At 37.6% G+C, this 24,784-nt stretch overlaps 1 protein-coding gene and 1 long non-coding RNA gene across 5 annotated transcripts in view; one reads left to right on the top strand and one right to left on the bottom strand.

The window, feature by feature from the left end:
* Window positions 1-2,774: 2,774 nt before the first annotated feature.
* On the top strand, window positions 2,775-24,727 carry LOC119871569. The gene is made up of 4 exons (XR_005358590.1): window positions 2,775-2,924; window positions 20,517-20,600; window positions 21,014-21,350; window positions 24,470-24,727. It is a non-coding gene; the product is annotated as an uncharacterized LOC119871569 (long non-coding RNA).
* LMBRD2 (LMBR1 domain containing 2) overlaps window positions 14,501-24,784 on the bottom strand; it is a 43,961-nt gene continuing 33,677 nt past the window's right edge. The window contains exons 16-18 of one of the 4 annotated variants that reach the window (XM_038535313.1): window positions 23,436-23,541; window positions 21,049-21,175; window positions 14,501-20,136 (exon numbers count right to left, since the gene is read on the bottom strand). In XM_038535313.1, coding sequence (XP_038391241.1) covers window positions 20,052-20,136; window positions 21,049-21,175; window positions 23,436-23,541 — 318 coding nt within the window. In that variant the 3' untranslated portion in view covers window positions 14,501-20,051. Of the gene's footprint in view, window positions 20,137-21,048; window positions 21,179-23,435; window positions 23,542-24,784 lie in introns of all 4 variants that reach the window. The other 3 variants (XM_038535312.1, XM_038535315.1, XM_038535314.1) reach the window with 3 other exon arrangements.

The raw sequence follows: 24,784 nt of genomic DNA, 5'->3' as shown, positions 1-24,784 counted from the left end.
AGAGATTGAAGGCAAGGAGAGAAGTAGGCGAGGTTCATAAGGTGAGATTCACCCCAATTTCTAAGGGTACTATTTACTCATTCAAGCTTGGAAGCTAAACAAACTGGGAATGTTTGCCAGAGTACCATATTCCCAAGACTGCCTGAAGTGACTTGTTCAGAGATAATTGAAGAATTGTTTGATTTATTAGTTAATTCATTCACTCATTCAGATTTCCCAAATAATAATTGCTTTATTTTTGTGTAAAAAAAAAAAAAAGGGCAAACAGTTTATGACACTACCTTAGCCTTCCCTTCCTGCTTGTGCAGAGGCTCAAGGGTGATCAAATGTGAGCACTTAGGGCCTTCTCAGGTCTTTCCTCAACATGTGCACAGTCCTGAATGTGCACATAGCCTTCTAGATTCCCAGGAATAGGTCAGAGCTTTTCAAATCCAAGAATCATCTTCTCAATTAGTTATACCACAATATATTGAGTTATATAAGCATTCAAACATTCCAAGTTCATATTCTTATAACTATGTAAAAATTGTTTATTTTTTAGCCAAATAGTATATTATTATCTGGTTTTCATTTGTGTACTTTTCTCCCCCTTGGAGTTAATATTGCCTGTTTTAAAAAAATTGTTTAGGTTTTGTTTTGTTTTGTTTTGTTTCTGTGTGTATTGCTCAGCCTTTCAATTTCCTCTAATTCAGTTTCCAGTAATGTCAACCTATTGACTAATTTTTTTCCTAGGATATGTTCTTTCTGGATTCTTTCACTGATTCAGTCTGAACTAACTGCTCTCCAAGCCAACTGCACAGCTGATGTCTTAAGGCAAATCTTAACACTCTTCTTTCGCCAGTTCTATTGACTGACTCTCTGTCTTCCTCTTTCTTGGTTAGGCCATTGTTCTGCTGGGACTAAATGCTGTAGTAAATTCTTAAGAAGCAGTATATGAAAAGGAAAACCTTTGAGATGATTTTACTGTCAAATCTTCTTGATTTTCTGTGAACACTGTTGTAATGTCAACGCTAAAAGGATTGATGCCATTCTGAGTCTTATTCACCATTGAAGTGTAGTAAAACATTTAGGTTGCTTTTTATTAATCACTACTACTCTGAAATTTCACTATGATTGGTCTCAGTGTAGATCATTTTTTTATTCTTTGTGTTGAGTGCCAGATGGGAGCCTTTCAGTGTGGAGCTTCAAGTATTTTAGTTCTGAAATTTCTTCTTGTATTAGCTGTTTGATAAGTTTCTGCAGTTTTACTGTTTTCTTTTTCTAGAATCATTAGTAATCAGAAAAATCATCTTTATCCAGTCTTCACAAACTATGCTTAAGATTTAATATAACATAAACGAAGTAGCATTTTATCAAATCGATCTGGAAATGTTTATGAAGGGTTCCTGTGAATGGGCTGAAGATAGCGGTGAGAGGATATGAGATGGAGGAGTGCAGAGGATGATGAACAGAGCCAAACAATGTTTCCAATTTTCTTATGCTATAGTTATGGTTTAAGATGGACCTTGAAGTAGACACAGATACCACACATATATCTTTTTTCATAATAATAATTCAGTAGACTCAAATGAAATTTTGCTGAACATTTAACACACGCAAGGCACTCATAGCTTATCACTTATGGTAGAAGGGTCCAAACACTACCGTCCAATACGGCAGCCATTAACTACATGTAGCTGTTGGGCACTTGAAATGTGGCTAGTGTGAACTGTAAAATACACACAAGATTTCAAAGATTTAGTATAAATTAACATGAAATATTTCATTAATAATGTTTATATTGTTTACATGTTGAAATGATATTTTGGATATATTGAGTTAAATAAAATATATTATTAAAATTAGTTTGACCTGTTTTTATTTTTTATGTGGCTTCTGGAATATAATTACATCATGGTGCTTGCATTTGTGGCTCCTGTTATATTTCTGTTGGACAGAACCAGTCCACAGAATAGAAAGATATGATACGTGATGTGAACAAAAGTCCATTCTGTTGGAGTGAGATCACATTATGCCCATGGTCTTAAAGAATCTGAGATACCCGGTCCATCATTAGATAATGGCTTCCCCCTCAAAACAAGGTTTTGTTTTTGTGAGGTCCACGAAGAGAAAAACCAGGGTGGGAAGGTGGGGTTATAGAGAAGCTTCAGGATAAGCCTTCATTGGAGATGAGCAGAAGGAAAGCTTCATCCATCTCTTCATTTCCTATATGGGCAACCCTGCCTTGGACCCTCAGAGTCCTCACACTGACTCTCTGAGCCCTCACCTAGAGCAACTTTTCTCTATGGTTTCCCTGTCCTGTGACCCAGAGCCTCTATCCATGTCAATGTGATAAGCTCTTGAGGACTTAGAGTTGAAAGCGTTCCTCTTTTTTGGAAATAAACTACATTTTAGTAAAGGTCGTGTCCCTTTTTTTATATATATAAATTTACTTTTTTATTGGTGTTCAATTTGTCAACATATAGAAAAACACCCAGTGCTCATCCCGTCAAGTGCCCACCTCAGTGCCCGTCACCCAGTCACCCCCACCCCCCACCCACCTCCTTAATCAAGCTCTAAAAAATAACTGCACTCGGTGGTATACATATGGCTTCTTATAGTAGACAGCTGACCAGGAGTATCCTGGGAGCCTTCTCTTTGGCAATTTTTGCTACAGTGAAAACCACAAAGTGGCTAGAAAATGAGTCCAGGAGAGAGTCATGGGGTGGAGGTGGAACTGATCTTTAACCCTAGAAACTTCCTTTAAAGTGTAAATGCTTTGTGTAGGGGGGGTACTTATTTGGGGCCCCAGCTTGGCTCCACTCAAAATTCAGACATCTTGGGTGTGAAAATCAAGGAAACCTTAACAATGCGGTGGGGAAGGCCTGAAGGAAGAGGTCTCAGCAGGTACCACACAGTCCACACAGCCAGCAGGGGAAAGGAAGGTAAGAATTATTTCAACACAGGAAGGCACTTTTCACTTAGGAGTTGAATGGAACTAGAGGGTATTATGCTAAGCGAAATAAATTAATCAGAGAAAGACAATTAATCATATGATCTCACTCATATGTGCACTTTAAGAAACAAAACAGAGGATCATAGGGGAAGGGAAGGAAGAAAGGAAACAAGGTGAAATCAGAGAGGGAGCCAAACCCTAAGAGACTCTTAATCATAGGAAACAAACTGAGGGCTGCTGGGTGGGAGGATGGGGTAACTGGGTGATGGACATTAAGGAGGGCACTTCATGGAATAAGCACTGGGTGTATGTAACTGATGAATCATTAAACTCTACCTCTGAAACTAATAAAACACTATATATTAATTGATTGAATTTAAATAAATTTTTAAATATCTGGAGAAAAAAAAAAAAAGAAAAGGAAGGGAGATCCCTCCCTTCCCCAACAATAAGTCACTAACCACCACCTTTGACCAACAAGGAACCGCCCCAATCTCAAACTCTTGCTCTTCTAGAAACATGTCTTCAGAGTAACCTTCCCCACTTTCCTCCCAAGGTCTGGTAAGAGCTCGCCTTCTCTTGGTATCTTGGGGTTCTCCGCCGGTTGCTTGGCCTGAATTGCAGTTCCCTTGCTCTCTCCGCCTAAACTCATTTTTTGCTGGAGTCAAATGGCTCTGCTCTGCTTCAAGTCAACCCCGGCTCCCGGGCCGGGCCTCACGACCCCGCAGGCACCTGCCCCGGCCGAGGTGCATCAAGCAGGAAGGAGAGACGGGTGGAGGGAGACTCAGCCTGGGGGGAAGGTGGGGGGAAGCTGCAGGCCGACGGTGGCGTGCCTGCCCCCACTGGGTGGCAGCCAAGCATCAGGCCCAGTGTCTTCACCCCACCCCTGCTGGGCCCTTTGACACCTCTTGGGGCCCCCGACCTCTCACCTGGGCCCTGCCTAGAAGTCCAGGGCCGCAGAGTCTCAACGAAAATCCTGCGAGGACAGGCCAGTCCCTGCAGCGGCCAAGGGAAACTCCAGAGCAGGGCTAGCCTGGAATGCCAAGTTGGGTCTGCTGTTCAGATTCCCGTTGCCTTTTGCTGGACCTTTCTCTGGACTTTTGGGTGCCCGTTGCCTTCTCACTAACTCTAACAGTCACACAGACCTAGCCTCCGATTCTCCCCTCTTCCCCCAGGGCAGAGCTCCAGAGGGGCGGAGCTTGGCACAGCCTGGCGTTCACAGCCTGGCACCTGCCGTAATGCAGTAGCGCAGGTCGGGGCGGGGTGGCGGCTGAGCAATTTCCCCCATTCAACACCAATTTATTGAACCCTTAGTGTGGGTCAGAGCAGAGTGGTTCTGCAAACGAAACAAAAATCATTCCTCGTGGAACTCATGTTAGAGAGATGTGCATTAGCTCGTCTAATATGTTAGCTCATCTATCATGTTAGGTGGTTGGTGTTAAGGTACTATCATGTGTTTTTTGGCATTTTCAAATGCATTATTTGATTATAATCCTCACAACCACCCTCACAGGTAATGTTATAAACCATCCCACTCCCCACCCCTCTCTTTCTCTCTCTCTTTAACAAATGAGTCTGAGGTTCAGGTTTGTTGAGGATCTCTGACTTTTTTTCTTTAAAGATTTTATTTACTTAATCATGAGAGACACAGAGAGAGAGGCAGAGACACAGGAGAGGGAGAAGCAGGCCCCCCGCAGGGAACCCAACAAGGGACTTGATCCCAGGACCCCGGGATGACGTCCTGAGCCAAAGGCAGATGCTCCACCGCTGAGCCACCCAAGTGTCCCTGAGGGTCTCTGACTTAACCAGGATTCAGGGATCCCAAACACCATATTAAAAAATGACACTTCTCAGTAAATTGTGTATTTTTGGATCTTCCATATACATGACCATCAAAATCAAGATGGATAAATGCTTGTTCTTTTCCCATCCTTAGGCCTTTCATTTCTCTTATCTTATGATTATGGAACATACAGTGTTAAATAGAAGTGATGATGGTAGGCATTCGTGGCTGTTCTGGACCTCAAAGATAGCATTAAGTATGATTTCTTCCATAGTTTTATGTTCTTGTTTATAGATATATGTCTATAGGTACATATATAGATATACATCCTTTATCGGAAAAAAGAATGCTATCTTTCTTTAAAAAAACAACAGACTTTAAAAACACTAAAGAAATTATATCAAAATGTTTTCAACATCTATTTGAGATGATCATGTAGATTTTACTCTTTTCAACTATTAATGTAATTTATAGAAATTGATTTTTCTTTTTAAAACCTTTTACTTTTTTTTTTTTTAATTCATGATAGGCACACACAGTGAGAGAGAGAGAGAGAGAGAGAGAGAGAGAGAGAGAGAGGTAGAGACATAGGCAGAGGGAGAAGCAGGCTCCATGCACCGGGAGCCCAACATGGGACTCGATTCCGGGTCTCCAGGATCGCACCCTGGGCCAAAGGCAGGCGCTAAACAGCTGCGCCACCCAGGGATCCCCTAAAACCTTTTACATTTTGAAATACAAACAGAAATTCAGAAAAGTGCAGGAGCACCTGGGTGACTCAGTCGGTTGAGCATCTGACTCTTGATTTCAGCTCAGGTCATGATCTCAGGATCCTGGGATCAAACCCTAACTTGGTATCCCTATTCAGCGGGGAATCTGCTTAAGGATTTTCTCTCTCTCTCTGTCTCCCTCTGTCCCTCCCTTTTCTTTTTTTTAAAAGATTTTATTTATTTATTTATGAGAGACACAGAGAGAGAGAGAGAGGCAGAGACACAGGCAAAGGGAGAAGCGGGCTCCATGCAGGGAGCCCGATGTGGTACTCGATCCCGAGACTCCAGGATCACGCCCTGAGCCGAAGACAGATGCTCAACCGCAGAGCCACCCTGTCCCTGTCCTTCCCTTTGCTTGCACATGCTCTCTCTCCCAAAATAAGTAATCTTTTTAAAAAACCAAAAGAGCATAAAATATAAATATTTAGTTAATAAGTAAAACATACTTGGAAAAAGCACCCAAAGAAATAAAACGTTGCCCTTACTAACCCAGAGGTTCTCTGAGCGATACCCCTGAATGTCCATCCCACCAGAAGCACTACCATGACTAAATGCTAAATTGCTTCACATGACTTTATAGTTTGCCCAACTATGTATGCACTTCTAAACAATAAAATTTGGATTTTGGCTGTTTTTGTTCTTTTGCTGTTTTGAATTGGATCATTTTTTTTTGGGGGGGGGGTCATTCCAACTTCCCTGTGTTTGAAGCTAAATTCTATTTTTATTCTTTTAATAGTTACCAAAGAGATTACAGCACGCATCCTTCACAAAGTTTAGCTTAAGCAATATCTTTATTCCTCCTTTATGTTATCATGACCTTAGCATACTATAATGCAACTTCCTCCACACCCAATTTATGCGGTAAATTATGTAATTTAATGCTCTCCCTAAAGATTTTACCCTTACTACAAAATAAAATGCACATACAGGAAAGCACATGCAAAGGCATGTAGTTGTCAACAACCCATTACAAAGTGAACATCTAGAAAACCAGCACCCGAGAAAGAGAAGATAGGCCACAATGCTGAAACTTCTCTTGTGCTTTACTTTAATCACTGATCCCTTCCTCCTCCTCCAAGGTAAGCAATAGCCTGACATGTATGGTAATTTCTTCCTTGATTATTTTTATGGTTTTACTACAAAGCATCAATGTTTGTACTATGCAGTCTAGTTTTGCCAGTTTTTGAACCTTAAGTGTAACCACACTATATTATTTTTTCACATCTGGCTTCTTTTGATACGCATTATGTGAGTTTCATCTATGCTGTTGCATAGCTGCAATCATTAATTTTCATTTAGTTGTACATGTATATATCATCATGTTGAATAAGTAAAACTATTCTGTTTATCGAGCCGTTTATGGACTATGAAGAATGCTGCTATGAACGTTCTTGTATATGTCTTCTTACATACACACACATTTTTGTGTGATATATAGACTCATTGCCAAGCCCAAAGTCATCTATGTTCTCTGTTATCTTCTAGAAGGTTTATAGTTTTGCATTTATGAATCATTTTGAGTTATTTTTTGTGAAAGATGTAAAGTCAGCACTGTCTAGATTCCATTTTCTCCCCTTCTTTTTGGCCTGTGGCTATTCATTCGTCCCAGCCTCCTTTGTTGAAAAGACTATCGTTTCTCTATTGAATTGCCTTTGTTCCTTTGTCAAAGATCAATGGACTGTTTGTGGACTTTCTATTCTGTTTCACTGTCTACTCTTTTGTCAGTCCTACAATGTTTGGATTACTACAGCTGTATAGTAAGTTTTGAAGCTGGGTAGTGCCAATTCTCTTTTTCTTGTCCTTCAAAATTGTGTTAGTCCAGGTCTTCAGCTTGCCATATAAACTTTGGAATTAGTTTGTCAATACCCACAAAATAACTTATTGGAATTTTGATTGGGATTGCATTGACTCTACAGATTAGGTTGGGAAAAACTGACATCTTGACAATGTTGAGTCTTTCTCTCTATGAACACAGATTCTCTCCATTTATTAGGTTATTTAATTTCTTTCATCAGTTTTGTACTTTTCCTCATATACATCTTCTCTCTACATATATTTTGTTAGATTTAGATCTAAGTATTTCACTTCTGGGGGTGCCTATGTAAATGGTATTTTTTTTTTTAATTCAATTTGCCACCTTCCTTTCAGCCAGAACCGCCATCTTTCAGTAATTTGCCAAAATGAGCACAAAGGGAAAGAGGAGAGGTACCCGTTATATGTTCTCTAGGCCTTTTAGAAAACATGGAGTTGTTCCTTTGGCCACATACATGCGAATCTATAAGAAAGGTGATTATTGTGGACATCAAGGGAATGGGCACTGTTCAAAAAGGAATGCCCCACAAATGTTACCATGGCAAAACTGGAAGAGTCTACAATGTTACTTAGCATTCTGTTGGCATTGTTGTAAACAAACAGGTTAAGGTCAAGATTCTTGCCAAGAGAATTAATGTCCGCATTGAGCATATTAAACACTCAAAGAGCTGAGATAGCTTCCTGAAGCATGTGAAGGAAAATGATCAGAAAAAGAAGGAAACCAAAGAGAAAGGCACTTGGGTCCAACTGAAGCGCCAGTGTGCCCCACCCAGAGAAGCACACTTTGTGAGAACTAATGGAAAGGAGCCTGAACTGCTGGAACCCATTCCCTATGAATTCATGGCATGATAAATGTAAAGAAAACAAAAGACCTCAGGATTAAATAAATAAATAAATAAATAAATAAATAAATAAATAAATTCAATTTGTCAACATACAGTGTAACACCCAGTGCTCTTCATTTCATATCATGTGACCACTGTAGTGCCCATCACCCAGTCACCCCATCCCCCACTCACTTCCCCTTCCACAATCCTTTGTTTCCCAGAGTTAGGAGACTCTCATGGTTTTTCTGCCTCTCTAATTTTTCCCCACTCAGTTTCCCCTCCTTCCCTTATAGTCCCTTTCACTATTTCTTATATTCCAAATGTGAGTGAAACCATATGATAAGTGTCTTTCTCCAACTGACTTATACACTTAATACCCTCTAGTTCTATCCACATTGATGTAAATGGTAGGTATTCATCCTTTCTGATGGCTGAGTAATATTCCATTGTGTGTGTGTGTGTATACATATATATCATATCTTTTTCATCCATTTATCTAAGGACACCTTGGCTAATCCCATAGTTTGGCTATTGTGGACATTGCTGCAATGAACATGGGGGTACAATGTCCATCGTTTTACTATATTTGTATCTTTGGGGTAAACACCCAGTAGTGCAATTGCTGGGTTGTAGGGTAGCTCTATTTTTAGCTTTTTCAGGAACCTCCGTACTGTTTTCCAGAGTGGATGCACCAGCTTGCAAACTACCAACAGTGTAAGAGGGTTCCCCCCTTTCTCCACATCCTCTCCAACATTTCTTATTCCTGACTTGTTAATTTTAGCCATTCTCACCAGTGTAAAGTGGTATCTCATTGTGGTTTTGATTTGTATTTCCCTGCTGACAAGTGATGAGGTGCCATATTTTCATGTGCCTGTCGGCATGTGTAGGTCTTCTTTGGAGAAATGTCTATTCATGTCTTCTGCCCGTTTCTTGACTGGATTGCTTATTTTTCAGGTGTTGAGTTTGGTAAGTTCTTTATAGATCTTGGAAACTAGCCCTTTATCTGATAGGACATTTGCAAATATCTTCTCCCATTCTGTAGGCTGCCCTTTAGTTTTGTTAACTGTTTCCTTTGCTGTGAAGAAGCTTTTTATCTTGATGAAATCCCAGTAGTTCACTATTGGTTTTGTTTCCCTTCCCTTTAGAGACATTTCTTGCAAGAAGTTACTGTGGCTGAGGTCACAGAGGTTGCTGCCTGGGTTCTCCTCTAGGATTTCGATAGATTCCTGTCTCACATTTAGGTCTTTCGTCCATTTTGAGTTTATCTTTGTGCATGGTGTAAGAATGGTCCAGTTTCATTCTTCTGCATGTGGCCGTCCAATTTTCCCAACACCACTTACTGAAGAGCCTGTCTTTTTTCCAGTGGATAGTCTTTCCTGCTTTATCAAAGATGAGTTGACCATAGAGTTGAGGGTCCGTTTCTGGGTTCTCTCTTAGGTTCCATTGATCTATGTGTCTGTTTTTGTGTCAGTACCATGCTATCTTGTTGATCACAGCTTTGTGCGACAGCTTGAAGCCTGGCATTGTGATGGCCCAGCTTTGGTTTTCTTTTTCAACATTCCTCTGGCTACTCAGGGTCTTTTCTGATTCCATACAAATCTTAGGCTTATTGGTTCCAACTCTGTGAAGAAAGTCCATGGTATTTTGATAGGGATGTCATTGAATATGTAAATTGCTCTGGTAGCATAGACATTTTCACAGTATTTATTCTTCTAATCTATGATCATGGAATGTTTTCCCACCTCTTTGTGTCTTTCTCAGTTTCTTTCCTTATGCGTTTTGGTGCAATTTGGTGCAAATATATTGTATCTTATGGGTTTTGGTGCAATTATAAATGGGATTGATTCCTACTTTCTCTTTCTTCTGTCTCATTATTAGTGTATAGAAATGCTACTGATGGGCAGCCCCGGTGGTGCAGCGGTTTAGCGCCGCCTGCAGCCCAGGGCATGATCCTGGAGACCCTGGATCGAGTCCCACGTCAGGCTCTCTGTATGGTGCCTGTTTCTCCCTCTGCCTGTGTCTCTGCCTCTCTCTCTCTCTCTCTCTCTCTCTCTCTCGGTCTCTATGAATAAATAAATAAAATTTAAAAAAAAAGAAATGCTACTGATTTCTGTGAATTGATTTTGTATCCTGTCACATTGCTGAATTGCTATTTGAGTGCTAGGGATTTTGAGGTGGAGTCTTTTGGGTTCAACATATACAGTATCATGCCATCTGTGAAGAATGAGAGTTTGACTTCTTCTTTGCCAATTTGGATGCCTTTTATTTCTTTTTGTTGTCTGATTGCTGAGGCTAGGACTTCTATACTGTATCAAACAACAGTGGTGAGAATGGTCATCCTTGTAGTGTTCCTGACCTTATGGGGAAAACTGAGAGCTTTCCAAATTTCTTCTTGTGATTGGTTCAAATTTCAATGCATTATGGTCTGAAAATATGCACGGAATGACCCCAATCTTTGGTAGGAGATGAAACCCGATTTATGACACAGTTATGAGATCTATTCTGGAGGATGTTCTATGTGTACTGGAGTAGAATATGTATGTATATGTATGTTTTAGGATGGAATGCTCCATATATTTCTGTGAAATCCATCTGGTCCAGTGTTTCATTCAAAGTCCTTGTTTCCTTGTTGATCTTCTGCTTAGATGATCTGTCCATTGCTGTGAGTGGGGTATTGAAGTCCTCCTACTATTACTGTATTATTATCAATGTGATTCTTTACTTTTGTTATTAATTGGCTTATATAATTGCCTGCTCCCTTGTTAGGAGCATGAATATTTATATTTATTAGATATTCTGCTGGACTTGAAGATCATACCCTTTAAGTATGCTACAGTGTTCCTTTTCGTCCCTTACTACTGTCTTTGGTTTAAAATCTAATTTGCCTGATATGAGGATCACTACCCTAGCTTTCTTTTGAGGTCCATTAGCATGATAAATGGTTCTCCACCCCCTCATTTTCAGTCCAGAGGTGTCTTTAGGCCTCAAATGAGTCTCTTGAAAGATATGAATTTAGTGCTACTTAATTACCTATAAAGTCCCTGTTTCTGTAGATTGTCTGTTTCTTTCTGTTCTATGTTACTCTTGGGTTCTCTTCTTGCTTTCAGAATCCTGTTTAATATTTCTTGAAGGTCTGGTTTGGTGGTCACATATTCTTTTAGCTTCTATCTGTCCTGGAAGCTCTTTATCTCTCCTTCCATTCTGAATGACAGCCTTGCTAGATAAAGTGTTCTTGGCCACATGTTTTCCTCATTTGGTACCCTGAGTATACCATGCCAGCCCTTTCTGACCTGCCAGGTCTCTGTGGATAGACTTGTTGTTAATCTGATGTTTCTCTTCCACTTTATGTTAGGAATCTCTTGTCTTAAGCTGCCTTCAAGATTCTCTATTTCCAAAATTTGCAAGCTTCAGTATTATATGTCAGGGTGTTGATCAGTTGCTGTTTTTTTTTGGGGGGGGGAGGGTGGAGAGGAGATCCTCTCTATCTCTTGGATATAAATACTTGTTTCTTTCCCCAGATTAGGGAAGTTTTTAGCTATGATTTGTTCAAACATACCTTCTGGTCCTCTCTCCATGCCCTCTGGAATCCCAATAATGTGGATTTTTTTTTTCAAACTATCACCGAGTCTCTCCTCTTGGGCTCTTAGCTGTTTTTCTCTTTTCCTCAGTTTCCTTTTTCCCCATCAACTTGTCTTCCATGTCCTTATTTTCTCTTCTGCCTCATTTACCCTGGCTGTTAGAGAATCCAGTTTAGAGTACATTTCAGAGAATTTTTAATTTTGGCCTGATTAGATCTCATTTCTGCAGTAAGAGAATCTCTTGAGTGTTTTATGCTTTTTTCAAGTCCAGTTAGTAATTTTATCATTGTATTCCTGAATTCTATCTCCAACTTTTTACTTAAATCCATATCCATTAAATCTGTATTACCTCTGGTTCTTTTTTTGTGTGTGTGTGGTGAATTCTTCCTTCTAGTCATTTTGTCCAGAGCAGAATGGCTGTACAAGTGAGCAGAGTCAAAATATCACCCATAACCCAAGCAAAATACATACTACATACTTCCATAGAGGTCCGGGACCAGAAAACAAAAGAAAAAAGTTAAAGAAAAAGAAAATAAAATTTTTTTTAAAAGGGGGGGTGGATGGGGGAAGGTTAGGGTTAGGGTTAGAAAAAAAAAAGAAAAAGAAAATGAAATTTAAAAAAAAGGGGGGGGTCCCTGGGTGGCGCAGCGGTTTGGTGCCTGCCTTTAGCCCAGGGCGCGATCCTGGAGACCCAAGATCGAGTCCCACATTGGGCTCCCGGTGCATGGAACCTGCTTCTCCCTCTGCCTGTGTCTCTGCCTCTCTGTGTGTGTGTGTGTGTGTGTGTGTGTGTGTGTGTGACTATCATAAATAAATAAATAAATAAATAAATAAATAAATAAATAAATAAATAAAATTTTAAAAAGGGGGGGGTTGGGGTAGGGAAACGGTGTATGAGAGAAAATAGAATCTCACAGGGTGGACCAAGATGGTGATCCACTTGGTTTTGAGTGTATTTTGGTCTATATGTTGAAGGTATGAAATTCCAAATTTATATATATATATATGAAAAACTTCTATATTTACCAAAAAAAAAAATTGAGTAAGTGGTAAGGAAGCCAAAAATGAAGAATATATCTATAACGTGATTGTAAAATACGAAAGAAAAAACTTCAAAATAGAGTTAATAAAATGTTATAGTTAAGACGGGAAAAGAGAATGAATATTGGAAAATTTTAACCTGAAAGATAAATCATAAGAAAAAAGAAATCCTCGAGTTCTAAATGCTACTTTCTCTTAGTCCTGGATTCTTCTGTCCCTGTAGGTCAGTAACTTGCTGTTCTGGTTCTTCGGGCTGGTCTTCTGTGGGCGGGGCCTGCTGCGAGGGTTCTCGGGTGTCCGGGTGTCGGTGCCTGGGTGGAGCAGCTCTGCCCCTTGCCGGGTGGCTGGGCTCAGTAGGAGCAGTTTGCTGTGTGAGGTCTTTGTTCCTGGAGGCTTTCCGTGCCTCTTTTGAGGGCAAAGAAAAAAAAAAAAAAGTCCCGCAGAGGTCTCCAGCCCGGGAGCCAAGAGATCCAGCGCGTGCCAAACTGCAGTCCCCTCTAGCGCCCACTCCCTCCTCCTCCTCCTCCTCCTCCCCCTCCCCCTCCCCCTCCCCCTCCTCCTTCTCCTCCCCCCGAGCAGGTGGGCGGCCCCTGACCCGTGCAGCAGGACACCCGCTTGTTGCGGGGACCCGGCAGGCAGAGGTCACCGATCTGTCCTCGGTTCCGTTTTATGGCACAAGCTGGCGTCTTCCCCGGGCTCGCTGACCTAAACCTGTTTCCCTGATCCCATGCTTGGGAGCTCTGCCCCTCAGGCGCCCCTGATCTTTCTGTTCCTCCAGGAATATTGAGACCTCACTGTCCCTCCTATAATCCTGCGTTTCACCACTGAGCTCCTTTCAGGCAGGGAAGACTCTCCCGGGAGCAGATTTCTAAAGGTCCTGATTTTGAGCCCCGGGGCTGGGGCTGTATCACTTTCCTGCAGCCCGGCTACAAAGGCTCCCTCCCCCTGCGCTTTACCTTCCCATAGATCCCCCGTTTCTCTTCTCCACAATCCTCCTTGCAAGAAGTGGTCACTTTTCTATTTGTAGAGTTCCAGCCATGCTTTCTTTACATCTCCGGTTGAATTCATAGGTGTTCAGGATGGTTTGAAAGTTACCTTGCTAAACTTGGGGGAACCAGATGAAACGAGATCCCCTGTCCTTCCGCCATGCTGCCATTGGTATGGTGTTTTTAATTTCAAATTTCACTTTTCCATTGGTTATATGGGAAAATGATTGACTTTTGTAATATTAATCTTGTATCTTGCAACCTTACCATAATTACTTATTCCAGGAGTTTTTTGGGCCAATTCTTTTAGGTTGTTTACATAGGCAATCATGTCATCTGCTAACAAAGACAGTTTTATTTCTTCCTTCCAAATCTGTGTACCTTTTATTTCCTTCTCTTAAACTGCATTAGCTAGGACTAATATAAACGGTATTGTTTTTAATTTCAAACTTCAATTGTTCTTTTTTGGTATAAAGGAAAGCAATTCTCTGTTTACTTAGTCTGGCTATGATTTAATCAATTTTATTGATATTTTCAAGAACCTAGGCTTTGGTTTTATTGATTTTCTTTATTGTTTTCCAGCTTTAAATTTCATTGATTTCTAATTTTTGTAACAATTATTTATTTTAATTATAAACACTGGATAAAGTAATGTAGAACCTAAAGTACATGTGTTTAATTATCTTAAAATAGAACAAAGAAAGCTTCAGGCTCCTTAGGGGTTTAATCTCAGAGATGTTATCAAATGAAACACATAAATAATCAGCAAAATTCTTAGGAACTTGTAAAAATGTTCTTTATTTCATGCAAAGCCACATAATTTCCTATATTTTAATAGCTAATCAAGTAAACATTTCAAAAAATTCATTACATCACAATAAGTTAAAATACTACAAAGCAACTGCAAGTCCACGAGTTTGTCAAAACCAAACCGAAGGAACATTATGCATAGATAAGGCCAAAGATGCTAACTTACTTATAGGAGCATTTTGCAGCTTTTTCCAAATACATATTTGAAAATGTAGTGAGAATCTGCAGAGAAAAATAGTTAACCCATTGGTCAGATAGGAAAACATCTGTCATTACATATCAGGTAGTAATGGCTGATTAAAGACAAATTTGGCATCATGCACCAAAAATGAACAGAATGAACATTTAGAAAAATTATGACCAGATGCACATTTGAAAAGACTTATCCTCTATTTCACCTAATCCACTGAATTAGACAAATAACAAGTACTTCATTAATGCAACACAGAAATTAGGCTTTTGGTATACTTCGTTTGGGTACTGATATATATAAAAAGACACTGAAGGGATGAAAGAATATTTCAAATTCACACTGGATTACTGAACTTTAGAATTGCCCCAAGGAACTAGGATGTGGGCAGAACTTATTTGAGAATGATTTTTAAACTACTTAAAAGCACTACAATTAGTTACTACAAAAAAATTTTATAAAAATTAAATACCAGAAAGTAACAACATCAATATTAGAGCTCTTTTTTCAATGCTATAATTTATAAATATATATTAGATTACAGTAATTTAAAAGACATGTCCACATGTTTTCTACCTTCTAAAATGAGAAAAATCCTTCAAGCTGTTTTCAAAGTATGGACAAAAACAAATCCATTGGATTGCTTTTAATAAAATAAATACAAGTCTCTCCCCTACAACTTGGTGTACTAAGTAGGGAAGATGCTAGCCAGCGTTCTTTTGAGAAATACAGCTCTAAGTGACTAGATTGATAGGATTTATATCAATTATATTGACTCAATATGGTGTTGCACAGAGTCACAAATTATGACTTTACCCTACATATATCTGCCATAGTAAACCACTTTTTCTACACTTTTGCACTGAGTACAGAAAAAAAAAATCTTTTATAAAATGATTTGAGATCAAGATAACCACCAAAGAAAAAATTTTCAGGAGAAAAAGTTATTTTTTTCCAGGGTGTGTGTCAAAAATAAATGTCTTTTAAGATTATCAATAAGAAGAGGAACATGCCAATATTCCTGCTTTATTAATAAATTAAAAATTGTAGAAAGGCTTCAACCAACCTCAATGGACAAATCTTTTGACAATGATAATAAAATTTTAGGAAGACCAGACTAAGTGTGAAAAGAATTAGAAGTGAGGTCATGTTCCCAATGATGGGACTGAGGATAGGGCAGGGCTAGTGCCCACTCTGCTGGGGAAAAGGATTCATCAGGCCTGGTCTCCAGGAGTTGGGGTAAAGGATGACAGGGCTTGGTCTTCTAGTTCTCTGGGCATGAAAAAGTCCACTGGGAAGAAGTACTTTTCATGGAGGGAATTAATATTTTAGAACGCCTCCTATAACCCTCTTGTATTATTCTAACCTCTCCTAATGAAACTTTGACAACTATGTAGGTTATTTATGAACTCTTTCTCATAAAAAGTTATCTTAAGGTTCTTATTTGTTGTTGTTGTTGTGTTTTTTAAAATCATTGTTTTTGGAAATCCATTTTATGCCAACACATTACACTGAGAGTAATTCCTATTAATGAAGTGTCCTCTTTAGTGACCTAAAGACAACACACTGAGTCAGCATGTATCACATTTACATTTAGATGTTGCTTAGTTGTCTAGAAAAATATGTTTCACTACTTTCGGTGCAATATTACTATTCAAGTAGTGGGATGTGGAATCAGAACTAGTTCCTTTTGAGTGTACTGATCATCAGAAACAACTGTATACACAAAACAAAGAAAATCTGTCAGCATATTAAAAATCATACTGTAAAAAGAAGTTTCAGAAAGTATAAAAGGACGAGGAAGGAAGAAAACAAAGAAAAGATAGAACTCTAAATCCATTTACTCCTTAACATTTAGAATTTAATGTAATGTGATCCATTACACTTTACAGATTCAAGTATGTTAAGATTTCTCAGGGACATGTTTTGTCTCTTTAGTGCAAATATACTTATCCTTGTAACTTTCAGGCATGGTCCACTCAAATCACAAGTACAAAACTCCTATTACTGAACAGTGTGAATTGTAATTAGGGAGAGCTTTCTTTCTTTTAAGATGCTCATCAACATACCATCAAGAACATTCCCTGAATCTCTTACAAGACAAAAAATGAGGTTTGCTATTGTACATAAATGAAATTCTTTTATCCGTATGCTGAAATATACTTTTAAAAGCCCACAAATTGACTTTCCTATCCATATTTAATTTCATTTGGGTACACAACCAGTGTAAATTTAAGAACTGATACTCTAATCAAATAGTAGAGACCAAAAATAGATCAACTCGCGGTATTTATTTTTGATTGTCAAATTTTCTGATCTATTTTTTAATAAATGGAAAATCTTTGAATGTTTTGACTTAGCTTTTATCACTCTTGTGAAGTGAGGACTTGTGTATTGAAAGTACTCGAAAGCCCTTATATTCACTTGGTAAGAGAGCAAATCCTAATAATTAGGTTTAAACCTTATTTATTATTTTACTAATGATTTTTATAAAAATGCTTTACTGATAAGATCAAGTTACTGATGTAGTAACAAAAGTTAATTAGCAACTTACAGGTGATTCGTGAAATTAACAGATTATTATCACTTTCTGCAATGGTTATTTTGAATTATTGGCTTACTGAATATTCTTACCTAATAATTATTCAGAAAAATAATTTAGAAAATTTAATTGGATATCTATTATTATATAAGAAAGACATCAAAAGCTAATTGTCAGAAGTAATTGTTTAGGAAATTACTTTGCACTTAAAGTGTATGAATTTAGTAGTAATGTTTTGCAGTAGATGTCATTACATTTTAATAAGCTTCCCCAAGCAGAAAACTTGTTCTTACTTTAGTTTTTTACACAAGGTGGCTTTACAGACATTAACTTAGTTCCTCCACCAATAAATTCTTTATTCTTCAGAGGTTAAAATGTTATGAACTCAAATTTGTCCAGCCAGGTAACCTTCCTATATGATCGTATATAAAATCCTGTAAGATAAATTCTGCTTAAAAAGTTGACTCTAGATCATTTAAACAACCAAAAATTATTTTGGAAATAACTCAGAAGTCACAAAGGGAGCTAGGTTGTTTGTGAAGTATTACATACACTTCAATTATTATAATCATAAAAAAATAATAAAGGAAAGTAGTACATTCCCCTACATATTCCTAGCAATTACTTTAGGGTATTATAAGTTACAAAAGTGACTTATAAGTGAATAATTTTTCTGCTGCTGCTTCTCGTACAGCATCTGGGTTTCATGATAAAACCTGATGAGAAACAACATTATACTTAAGGAAAATATGCCAAGGTAAACCCAAAGACCAAATATACCACAATACTATTTTCAGAGGACTTTTGATAAATTATTCCAAAAACAGTTTTTGCTTCAGGGACTTAAAAGCTTCTCTGTAATTATAAAGAAACTGAACCCCTCTCCGAGCTTATCATTTCTCCATCCAACACCTTCAAGTACCACTAGGAAGAACAGCAGAGGTTACAACTTCTTTTGTTTTGTTTTGTTTTAAACTCCAGCATATCAGCATCAACTCAATACCCTCACAATAGTTTTGTGAGGTAGATGAGTAGGTAAATAGCAAGTATCATCTTCATTTCACGAATGAAGAAATTGAGGCACTGAGAGGTTACATAATTTGTCCAAGATATTGAATGGTCAGTCATGAAATGACAAACAATATCAAATGATCTCTGTTCCTGGCCTACAGTCTGTAACCACACTTTACAGTGAAAGTCTCTGTGTGGGTTCTCAAATGGGCAGCCTGTATGACCTTTGACTGAGAATAAAATCTATCCATTTATAATTATTTAAAGGGATTTAATCTCAAAGATCATAAAAATTAAACAAAATCAGGTAAGTAGGATGATATACTATTCCTTTCAGTATCTGCATAGAACTGTCTTTTAAAAATTTACATGATAATACTAAATAAAAAGCAAAATAAAAAATTTAAAATTATGATTCAAGGGAAGATTACCTTCAAGAAACATAAAAAACATAAAATCATATTGTTAGGGTGATCATATAACTCATTTTTAAACTGGGAAACTTCAGAGTGAAAGCGAGGACTATTAAAATTTATACAGAATAATAGGCGTTAAACTGAGACTTGTGGGCAAGCTCAAGAATAGTCACCACTGGGTGAATCCATAGCAGGGATTCTTTGAGTTGCAAACATTTCAGGGACACAAAAAACTCTCTGGAAGCATATTGTGTTCAACTGTGCAATATTCACTGTGCAATAAAACACTGATGATTCAAAATATAATACCCAACTTTGGCTTAAACACAAAAATTAAAAAACTCATTTTAAAATAATTAGCACGTTTAACAGTTATCACATATTTCCATTCTATAAACCCAAATTTAAGTATTAGTAAATGGATTCACTTTTTTCCTTAGAGTAACCATTTTCCACAAAGCATCAAGAGGCACCTTTAAAAATTAGAGAATTTTGTGGGACTCTTTGGCTATTAAAAAAAAAAAAACACAAAAACAACCCACAATTTACCATTAATGCTTCAGATTCTCTTTGAGTGGAACGATCCACACTTAAGTTAATACGCTGAATGATAAAGGTGAATATTTCTCCCTGAAATGAAAATCTTTTACAAAGCAATACCAAAAGCGAATAGTAATTTCCAGTTACTAGCAAAGACTGAAAGAATAATACATCACCCGACTATAGTATACATGCTAAAGATACTAATACTATCAGTTGAAGTATAATCTTAATTATACATGCAAAAACCTCACTGATTTGCATATAGAGTTGAAAAAGAGCTTTCTACATTCAGTTATGTCTGGTAAGTAAGCCTTGTTTTAAGACATGGGTTTTGTAAATACCATTACTATTTGAGGTCTCCATCTCTTTGGGAAATATGGGATTAACATATTCTTTAGAAACAGCAAAAATGTAAATCACAATAATAAAACCATATGATGTTATTTAGTTATGACTTATGGCTTTCTTGGATCTTTAAAACAACTTTCCCAAGAAAAACTAATATGAAACAAACCGAACTACATGTTCTCAACATATAGCGATCTTTACCATGAATTGAATGCCTTCCACTACACCTGTACTTCCTAAGGCAGACACGTCAGGAACAGTGTGTAATAAACCTTACAAGAAAAGATGACACTCTATCCAATGGGCAATAAACTATTATTACTAAGATGTGATTAACTTTCAGGGCCTGTTTTGTCCTGACATTTTCACTAAGAGTACAGTATAAATTCTAGGGCACACATATGTTCTGAAAGACTGGATTGATGCGTTGATCTTGGTTAGTTGTTCATAAATTTTCAGACTTTAAACATCATCAAATATTCTGCTTTGAGACATCGAGAGGTATCGTCCACCAGGCTGATACCTGAAAGGTGGATAAAGAAATGATCTGAGGCATCAAAAATAACAAAGGAGGAGAGAAAAACAAGGACACATTAAAAGGAAGTGGCTACATAATTTGTAAGCATAATTTATAAAAACCTATTCAGTAGCTGAAGGCAGAAACTTATAAAGATAATATCCCAAAGTGATTTACTTAATTATAAATTAACCAACAGCTTTTCTAGAGCCTAGAATACCTTGTTTTCTATATATAAAAAAAGAGAGATATAAAAAGAAAGGGATAGGGGGATATAAACTGAAGATTTAATAATCATTCTTGATTGTTCAATATAAATAAAATATTCTAGTGTTTTTGCTATTTATAGACAATACTATAGCAAATATCTCATGCATATGATATTTTGCTTTTGTTTAATCATTTCACAGAGTGGCCAAAACCACAGACCCTATAGCCAGAGTCCTGGGGTTTGAATGCCTGACTTTTGCCATTTGCAAGCTATTTTACTCTGAGTAAGTTAAGTTACTAAGCCTCTCAGGATTCAAATCCAATTGGATTTATAACCATAAAATATAGTATCATTGGTAATGTGCTTAGAATAGTATCCGATACCTAGCCATGACCATGTAGCTATTGCTAAATATGATAAATTTCATAAATGGGATCATTAGAAATAGGCATATAAACATTGTTAATAGTCTTACTAACAATTTCAATTCTTCTTTCTTATTTAGAATACCACTAGTGGTTTATGGATATAGTAATTTCAATTACCACCACTGGATGCTATAATTTTTACAATATAAAAGCATTAGAAGGGATAAAAAGCTACCAAGGGTTAATTAATATGATTATTATTAGCAGTAAAGATGAACATTTTTTCCTTACGTTTATTTCATCAAGTTTTATGTTCTTAAAATTCCAGAATGTTGGAGCCAAAATGATACAGTCAGAGCTTACCTTCCCGATTCAGATTCCAGAGGATCATCAGTGAATGTTTCTGCATTAAAATCCAAAGGTTCTACATCTTGGAGGAGTTCTATTCGGTCCCTTTCAGTTCTGTTACTGGCCCTGTTATATTTGGATGCTGCTGTAAAGGAACAAAAAAAGATCTGTCTACTTTTCTATTGTCCTCATGGGTCACAGTCTATGGACTCACAAAAAAAGTCAAGATTTTAAAGGATCTGAATTTTGATTGTGAAGATAATAGCAAGAAAAGATAATTACTTGATTCCTTCAAAATCAGATTCAAATGAAAAATGGTATGATAGAAAATAACAACTGGTCTTGTAACTGGTCTAAGCTCAGAAGTAGGTACAATGCAAAGAATTAATATGAATCAGAATTAACATTTAACATATGAATTATGACATTGTTCATTATCAAGTTTCAAATGGTTTCATGGTTGAATCCAGGGGCTCCCATATGTCAGTTCTTGGCTAGAATTTTCTCAAATGTTCTCAGTTACATAAAAATGTAAAAAGGAACAGGTGAAATTAATTTTAACCAATTTAATTTAATTCACTATATCCAATATATTATCATTTCAACATGGGGCGTCAGCCATGTTGCAAATGCTCAACGGCCACAGGTGGTTAATGACGACCATCCTGATCACTTCAGATTTATACAACTAAGTCTCCCTTTTCTATGTGGGTTTTCTTCATAAACAACCTAAATTTTCACAATGTTGTTCTGAGTAATCCAGTAACTTCAGAAGAACTTTATGATATAGCTCTTTTTGAAAACTTAAGGCAAGCCAAGTCTATCATATCTTATACTTTTGTCATCTTGGACTCTGCCCTTCATCTTTTCTCTCATTCATTCAGCAAATATTGATTGCCTCCTGCATTCCGGGTTCTCTTCATGTCATTATCCAAAGGCGTTGTATTTCTCTTCTCTTGACCATTCTCCTACACTCCCACATCTCTATTGTGTCAACTCCTACTCCGCGGTAAGCAAACTTCCAAATCTTTGTAGAATCCTCTTTCTTTCTTCTTAGCTTTGACTACACCTTTAGCTCTCTCCTGTTTCTTTGACCATAAATCTCACTCAAACACATCCTTTCTTCCTCATGTGTAGGGATCACTGCTGATTTAAAGGCCCTCATCATTTCTTGATCGCATTACCAAAACAGAGAACTGATTTCTGTGTCTCACTTCCCTGGAAATCATACTTTATGTTGCTATCAAACTATCTCTTGAAACCAAAAATGTGCGCATGCTCCTTTTCTGACTAAAATCTTAACTTGGGAGAGAATCTTAACTTCTGAGTATGGTAATACCTGCTTTCCAACTGTCTCTGCAGCTTCCCCTCTTTATCAGGCTTCTCCTACTCAGGATCTTGTCACAGAAACAAACTTGCATTCTCCCAAAGTTCTCTTAAGTCATTCATTCATCCTTCTGCCCAAAACACCTTCACCTGGATAAGTACTATTCATTTCCAAATGTTAAGTTAACGTTACTCTATCACAGAAATCCTTTCTCAATAAAGACCTCTTTTTCTATTCCCTAAGTCGAGAGTCGAGTTCCCTCAGCATCAGGAGTATACCTTCTACTCTCTCAGCATTCCTGCCTCTTCCCCAAAGACAAACATTCTCTGCCATCTACTCTGGGCAGAGTCCTGAGCAAACACAGGTTTCTTGCCACCTTCCCAGGTGCAGATGGCAGGGATAAGGATGTGGGGAGGTGTCCTAGCTCAACCCACTGGCAAACATCTTCTCCTTATTATCAGTCCCTCACTGAACTAATTAGCATCCCAAGGACAGGAAATGTTTCTCTATAACCCTATAAACCTGGGAAAGTACCTGATATATTGATCAGTCAGGAAATGGTTATAAAAATGACTGAATTGCCTACACCCATTAACAGAAAAAGTAAAGAACAGCATCGGGGAAATAGTAGAAACCAACATGTACCTAAGACATGCCTGGGATAAGTACTGATATTATTTAAGGTAGTATATTATCCCAATTCTCCATCTCCTACCAGAATGCATATTTGAGTTTCCCTTTCCCTCTATACACTGAGGGATGAGAAAGGAAAGACAGAACCACATCTACAGTTCTCTAAAGGCATTTTTTAAAAAATATTTTATGTATTTATTCATAAGAGACACAGACAGAGAAAGACAGAGACACAGGCAGAGGGAGAAGCAGGCTCCTCATGGGGAGTCCAATGTGGGACTCAATCCCAGGATCACGACCTGAGCTAAAGCCAGACACTCAACTGCTGAGCCACCCAGGTGCCCCTCCAAAGGCATTTTTGGATGGATATCTTAATCCTCAGTCTCTATGCAACCAAGTTTAAGAAACAATTTCTAAGGGAATTGGAAAATAAACTACTTACATCGGTTGGTACTAAGATCTGAGAGGTTTGACTCTTTTGGGTCAACATGAACATTTCTGTTTCTAGTGGAATCTTCTCTACTGTGTCCATAACGTTCTTTCCATTCCTAGGACAGAAACATAAATAAATATATGTAGCAAAGGAACTCAAAGGCAGAAAGTAATTCATCAGTGTCAATAGATAGTACATAGAGATAATATAATTTATTTTCATCAGAAATTCACCACATAATCAGTATGTTAGCATAGTACCACGAAAATTTTCAAAAAAGATTTTTCTTTGTCTCTACGTGATTTTAATATGGTCTCCAAACATTTTTCCAAATGAACGCTTATAGACATTTTCGCTAGCTATAATTAACCTTCTCAATTCTATCTAAAGTGTCAAAAGGATATGATAGCTACGATAGGCTTACCTTGACCACATAAAAATTATGAGAACTCCTAATAATTTGAGAGGTTAACAAAATTACCTCCCATACAAATCAACTACAAATATTGAGACCTGAAAAGTTACTTTCGAAAGCAAAATTTGAGTTGTATACAAAGATAATTAGATCATTGTAGTCAAACCTTATGAAGTGGGATGCTACTCAGTCAATTCATAGAACTGAAAGGAACCTTACAGGTCACCTAATTCGACCTCCCCTGCATTGTAGGGGTTCATTCTAAAATAGCCATGCCATTGACTGTCTTATTAGAGGGCATGAAGTTTCTATGTGTGGGTAGCTCACCACAATTTTGTGTGTGGTGTGTGTGTGTGTGTGTGTAAGCCCATCTCAATTTTGATAAACTATGGAAGTTAGATATTTTCACCAAGAGGTGAAATCTATCTGCAGTATCTTTCACTCTCTGGTTCCAATTATGTCTTCTAAAATAAAGAACAAGTCTCCTTTTACATGCTACACACTAACATATATGGACAACTATCATGTCTCCTCCTCTGAGTCTTCATTTCTCCAGTATAGCCCCAGCTGTTGTAATTTGTGGTAACCACACTAAATTTTTCTGATTTTCTGCCTTTTCTCTCTACAGGAGGAGGTTAGTTTGCCTCAGCAGAGGACTAAAGAAAAACTGAAGAGGAATATAATTAATGTCATATTATAAAAAAGCATAACAATTTTAAAGCAATCAAAATGACTTTAATAATAAGACTGCGTGATTTTATTAATTCATTCAATAAGTATTCACAAAGCACTGAGCTTAGGCAAGAAACTGCTAGACACTGGACACAAAGTAACTTAAAACTAGTGACTTTTTGGAACAGGTCTGACCAAAAAATGCTTAGCATGTACATCTGAAAGTATTAAAATTACCTTTTAAAAAAAACGTGTCGTATGTCATTTTCCC

This window comes from Canis lupus, chromosome 4, assembly GCF_011100685.1.
Source record: "Canis lupus familiaris isolate Mischka breed German Shepherd chromosome 4, alternate assembly UU_Cfam_GSD_1.0, whole genome shotgun sequence".
NCBI lineage: Eukaryota > Metazoa > Chordata > Mammalia > Carnivora > Canidae > Canis > Canis lupus.
Note: the sequence above shows the minus strand (reverse complement) of the source record. Positions and strands in the feature narration are given on the sequence as shown.